Source organism: Equus caballus, chromosome 21, assembly GCF_041296265.1.
Source record: "Equus caballus isolate H_3958 breed thoroughbred chromosome 21, TB-T2T, whole genome shotgun sequence".
Classification (NCBI taxonomy): domain Eukaryota; kingdom Metazoa; phylum Chordata; class Mammalia; order Perissodactyla; family Equidae; genus Equus; species Equus caballus.
The window spans coordinates 10,135,509-10,141,708 of record NC_091704.1 but is presented as its reverse complement, the minus strand read 5'-3'; the positions used below and the strand labels follow the sequence as shown (position 1 = coordinate 10,141,708).

Genomic DNA, 6,200 nt, shown 5'->3' with positions numbered 1-6,200 from the left:
GCAATAGAAAAAATCCAAACAATTCTGTTTTAAAAATAGGCAGAGGATCTGAATAGATACTTTTCCAAAAAGACATACAAAAGGCCAACAGGTACATAAAAATGTGCTCAAAATGACTAGTTAACAGGAAAATGCAATTCAAAACCACAATCAAATATAACCTCAGACCTGTTAGATGACTGTCATCAAAAAGACAAGAGATAAGTGTTGGAGAGGATGTGGAGAAAAGGGAACCCTTGTGCACTGTTGGTAGGAATGTAAATTGGCACAACCACTATGGAAAACAGTACAGAGATACCTCAGAAAATTAAAACAAAACTACCATATGATCCAGCGATTCCACTTCTGGGTATTATTTTGAATAAAATAAAATCATTATCATTATTTACAACAGTCAAGATAAGGAAACAACCTAAGTGTTGGGGATGTTAGAAAACAAAATATTAAGGTCACCTATTCTACTTTAAATCCTTGTATCTTAATTTCTACATTACTTTATTTTTATTATAGATCAACCATTCATTCTTTTCATTTCTATCCTCTCCAATTATTTCTCAAATTTCCTTTCAATGTTACAGATGGGATTATGAATGATTCTCTGTGTGTATATATGTGTGCAAGCGTGTTTAAATGAAAGAAAATTATATATAAATATACATATACTTACACAATTCCTTGCCCATGAACTTGTTCTTGGACTCAACAAAGTGTTTCCACACATTTCATTAATTTCTCACAATATCCATCTGAATTAGGTTTATTATCCCATGTTACTGTCAGAAATAAGGAAACTGAGGCTCATGGAGATTTGATTTTTAACATTTACATAAGGAAGCAATTAAAGGTTTTGTGCATTTTCTTAAATTAGATATAAATGAATCCATGCTGTAAGTCTTCTTAATTTTTTACAGTTTCCTTAATTTAGAATTTTACATTTTAATATGTGAAATATATTACATGAAATTTTACTCCAATAAATTAATTGAAAGAAAAATTCTAATGATGTACGTCTCCAGGTAGGATCTAGAGCACAGGGAGCTGAGGCACACGAACAGGGCAGAGGGGAGATACACCTTCTATCTGGGTAGAAAGCAAAGTGTCATATATGTATATAAAAGCAGTGGATTAAACTAGGCAATTCACCTTTGTTAACTAGATTAACCTACATATAGAGAGTAAACAGATATAAATTGGTTCAAGATAGAATTTTTACTACAGCCTCACATGACATCATGGCTGAGCTACAGAAACACAATATAGAAACTCACAGCTGACCACAGACTCACGGGCATCTGAACAATGATCAGAACAACTCACCACAATGTAATTCCATTTAATAATAAAGGCATTACAATAAACAATTTGATTTAAAACATCTTGTTAAGCAGCGATATCTAACTGATACAATCAGCAAAGCTAACAGCAATGAGAGTAGTTGTCATAATCTGTTGCCTTTTACTTTGGCATTTGGGCTGATAGTGGAGGCAGCCTTCATGATTATTGTTATTCACGTTTATTTCAGGTAGCTGTATTAACAAATGGCTATACTGGGGTTCCAGATAAGTTGGAGAGGTTGAAAGGACATGTTTGTTTGTGCAGAAAAATTGGTGACCCTAAATCACATGACAGGGCAGGAATTCAAGCTCTCTTGTGAACCACCCTTTGGTCATAAGATTGAAGATTCCTGAGCATGGAGGAGATAAGCAAGGATGAATTTAATGGTGCTTATTCAGGACCTTTTTAGTAGTTATGACAAAATTTAGAAAAGGAGAGATATTTTAGAGCAATAGAGGAGTCACAATTGTAGGCACCACTGAAATTTTTGAAGCAAAAAAATAATTCAGTAAAAAAAAATAAAATATACCAACCAAACATTCACTCCAATGCATAAACCCACTCACATGTGGACACCAATATTCCATACTTCCATGAGTAGATGTATGGCAACTGGAAAAATTTTTTGTGGTAACAAAATGTGTGGTTTAAAATTTTGCTTCCCCATATTTAAGATCATCTCTGATGCTAAGACCATATTAAGCCAATCTATTTATTCAAATCTGTCTTTCAATAGAGATGCGATTGGGAGGTATGTATTTGATAATCAGTTTTTGTCAGTGACAGGTAGGCATCGGGGACACAGGATGAATAAGAAAATAACACTATGAGACGCATTATAAACCTCAGTGGTGTCTTAAATTTGAAATTAGCAGGAAGAATAGAGTTGTGATGTAGAGAAGAATGATGGATCCAAAGTGGAAACTTTGTTTTCAGGTTTTACTCTGCAATAAAATTATATAATGGCTTTAGTTGACAAGAGTAGGTTTTCCCATGTGAGCAATACAATTTATGACCTTTCTTTCAGAAAAATATAGTAAAACAGTACTTAGGAAGATAGATGTCATTTCAGAAAAAAATATTTTTTTAAGATTGGCACCTGAGCTAACACCTGTTGCCAATCTTCTTTCTTTTTTTTTTTCTGATTTATCTCCCCAAATCCCCCCCATACATAGTTGTATATCTTAGTTGCAGGTCCTTCTAGTTGTGGCATGTGGGACGCCACCTCAACGTGGCCTGATGAGCAGTGCCATGTCCGCCCCCAGGATCCGAACTGGCGAAACCCTGGGCAGCCACAGAGGAGCGTGCAATCTTAACCACTTGGCCCCCAGAAAAAAAATATTTTTAAGAAATCTAATTTGTCTCATGGAAGAAATGGAAATTTCCAAATATTTTTCATCAAAGTTTGGGAAAAACTTGGAGAAATTAGGGAAGTAGAAAAATGGAAAACTGTCCATATATCAGACAAAGCAGAAAGCTTAATCAAGTGACTTACTTAAATTGTATAGGGAAGTTGAAATCAAAGAAATGGAAATATCAGGCAATAGATAGAAGGAACAAGTGCTATTTCCACAATCTGATCAAAGAATAGCAATTTCTGGCTCTAATGCTTTGAGCCCTGCAATTACATAATCTTCTTCAGCCCCAGGACAATTAACCCTTTTGCAGCTGCTATCCCAAAGAATCTTTTCAGAGCCTTCTTTATCTCTTTGTTCCTCAGACTGTAGATGAAGGGGTTCAGCATGGGGGTGACCACAGTGTACATCATTGAGGCTGTTGCACTGGAGTGTGAGCTGTGGGTAGCAGCAGAGCTGAGGTATATGCCTAAGCTTGTACAATAAAATAAAGAGACAATGGAGAGGTGAGAAGCACAGGTGGAAAATGCTTTAAACTTCCTCTGAGCTGATGAAATTCCACATATGGAGGAAACTATCTTACAGTATGAGTAAAGGATACCAGCCAGGAAACCACCACCCAGCAGCACTGCTGAAAAACACATCACTGTGTCATTGAGAATGGTGTCAGAACAGGCAAGTTGGATCACTTGTTTGATTTCACAGAAGAAGTGGGGGATTTCCAAGTCTGTACAGAAAGAAAGCCACAAAAGCATTAAACTCTGTAACAGGGAATTCAGGGCACTCATGATCCAGGACACTAGAAGCAGCAGTGCACAGAGAACTGGGTTCATGATGACTGGGTAGTGCAGGGGGTAGCAGATGGCTACGAAGTGGTCATAGGCCATTACTGTCAGAAGGAAGGTGTCCAACACTACAAACAGCATGAAAAAATACATCTGGGTGATGCAGCCTTCATAGGTTATAACTTTGCTCTGAGTCTGGATGTTCAGGAGCATCTTTGGGATGGTGGTGGAGGTGAAACAGATGCCCAAAAAGGACAGGTTGGAGAGGAAGAAGTACATGGGTGTGTGGAGGTGGGAGTCTGAGCTGACAGCCAAGATGATGAGCAGATTTCCAAACACGGTGATCAGGTACATGGAGAGGAAAAACCCAAATATGAGAGGCTTCAGTTCTGCTTCCTTTGATAATCCCAGACTGAGAAATTCTGAAATTTGTGTGTCATTTCCTGCTTCCATGTGGTGGTGGTCACAACTAGGAAAGAAAAAAATAACAGGATAAATTTCTACACATATATTTGTGTTGAGCAGATTGCCTTTAAGGGATCTCCCCAGATATCTGTGATTAGGAATTCCTGTCTCACGTTCAGCCTTTACCCCAAGGGGTCACATATTATACAGCTTTAATGCAAAATTCTTTCATGCATTTGAGGAATTTATGTTGACTACGGACAATCTTCCAGGTAAGATTATAGAATGCTAAGAAACAAAACTTCCTAACATCCAATGATGGAGAAAGAACATAAACTAGAAAAAATATATATATACATCACGTCAGATAGTGACAGGTGCTATTAAAAAAGCAGGTATAAAATAGGATGAATGAAGATGCGATATTTTATTGGGAGTTCAGGAAGACCTGAAAAACAAGGTAAAATTTGACCAGAGTCCTGGTAGACAGAGCAGGAGAAGCTAGGTTATCTGGGGGCAGCCTGCGCCCTGTTGAGGACAGAGTCAGTGCACAGGCCCCAAGGATGGCACTTGTTTCAGAAATTCAAGGCTCAAAAGGAAGCCAGAGTGTTGAGGGGAATGGACAAGACTGAGAGAATGAGAGGTGGTGTCAGAGAACGTTGAGGAATGAGGTGGTCTCCCTGCTGGAGCTGAAACTTCAGGACACAGGGAGTCCCTCGATCACGTGTTGCACATTTGTAATTTTGTTTCAAAGGAATCCTATTGATAGAAGTGGATCTCCTATTTATCTCCATCTTCTGGTTGACATTGTGGTGTCTGTCTTTTAAGGGTCACGAGCTTAGGTATCACTGTCCAGAGAACTGCTCACACCCCACAAAGTACACACACACTCACACACAGCACACTATGGCCTAGTGCGGCTGTGTTACTCCCTGACTTTTCTCACTTCCAACCACAATAAATAGGAAGGAAATGATATAAGGCAAGTTGTCAACACCAAATTACCCTTGAAAAGTAGAAATGGCAAGTAATAGGATATATTGGAGTATATGAGGAAAGCATTTGGTGTAAACCTAATTTGGCCTGACCTTGTTTTTCCAAAAGGTCCTGACCTTGGCCGTTGACCAGGCATTGTATATCTGCTTTAGATATTCCCTATGGCAAGAACAAAGGCCCTTGAGATAAAGGTGCAGCTTCCCTCCCCCTCCCAACATTGGCATTTCCTTAAGGATTAAGCATCTTTCCTTAGGCTAGGAACTGATTGCTGCACTCACCTGTGACCACCCAGCTCCAGACAACAGACTTGCTTCCTGCTGCATGTCCACGTAGATAGCAGACCCACTACCTGCTGTGTCCATCAAGCGCTGTGCTGACAGGGCAATCTTGTGACTATTGTGGGAGGGACATTTCAATCACATGTAAAGCATCCTCTTTGGGGGGTATATAACCACTCTGTATACTTCACTTCTTTGGTGCCCTTTCTTCCTGAAGGAAGAAAGGCCCTGGGCCATGGTCCTCAGATTTTAGCTCAGAATGAACTCTCCCAAATTTTCATTTATAGATTGGTTATGGATTATTTTCATCGACACCCTAAAAATGTTGACATAGTACCCAAATTCAGGTTGGTAAGCTTCCCATGGACATGTCAACATGGATCTCCATTTTAATGTGACCATTGTGTGCTCTATATTTAAAGAAAATTTAGAAAGCCATTCAAAAAACAGAGAGAGGAAAGAAAAGAACACATAAGCTCAGGGGGTCCCTGAGAGATTGTGATGACGAGAAAGCTTCCTGGACTCAGGCAGCATTTCAGCCCCAGTTATAGCCCCTTGATGCCCAGTATAACAATAACAAATAAAGCAGCAAAACACAATGTAGCTATACAAGAAAGAACCCTGTCATAAAACACTTTTCTGAATGATTTTAAATGCAAAACTTTTGAATCAGAAAACTGAGTTTTGAACTTCAGATTTACCACATTTTAGCTGTTTGAACTTGGAGGGACAGCAGTTCCATTCTAGATGTTAACATGCTCGCTCAAATAGCAGGGATACTTGTGTCCATCCTCCCATGGTGGTAAACAAATTCGGTTGATATATGTAAGAAGCTTAGCATAGTTTCCTCCTGTTACTAAATGAGTGGATATCACTGGTAACTAGATTTGGCTGATTTTTTCTTCTACCTGGCAAATGTCCCCATTGCTTCCCCACCTTCAGGTAGTGAAGTATAGCAAAGTAGAGTCATTAACAAACCCTTTTTTCATGTTAAATATGATTTTTTTCATGTGAATACCCAACATGAGAGATGATACTGTGAAATG

General features: G+C 38.7%; 1 protein-coding gene across 1 annotated transcript; it reads right to left on the bottom strand.

Annotated features, from left to right (window-relative positions):
• Positions 1-2,903: 2,903 nt before the first annotated feature.
• On the bottom strand, positions 2,904-3,937 carry LOC138919784 (olfactory receptor 7A17-like). Its single transcript, XM_070246231.1, has one exon. It carries the CDS (start codon positions 3,926-3,928, stop codon positions 2,960-2,962), a length of 969 nt encoding a protein of 322 aa, XP_070102332.1. The 5' UTR covers positions 3,929-3,937; the 3' UTR covers positions 2,904-2,959.
• Positions 3,938-6,200: the final 2,263 nt, after the last annotated feature.

Bases quoted from the DNA above. Each gene is read 5' to 3' on its own strand.
- LOC138919784 (XM_070246231.1), bottom strand. From the start codon at position 3,928: ATGGAAGCAGGAAATGACACACAAATTTCAGAATTTCTCAGTCTGGGA.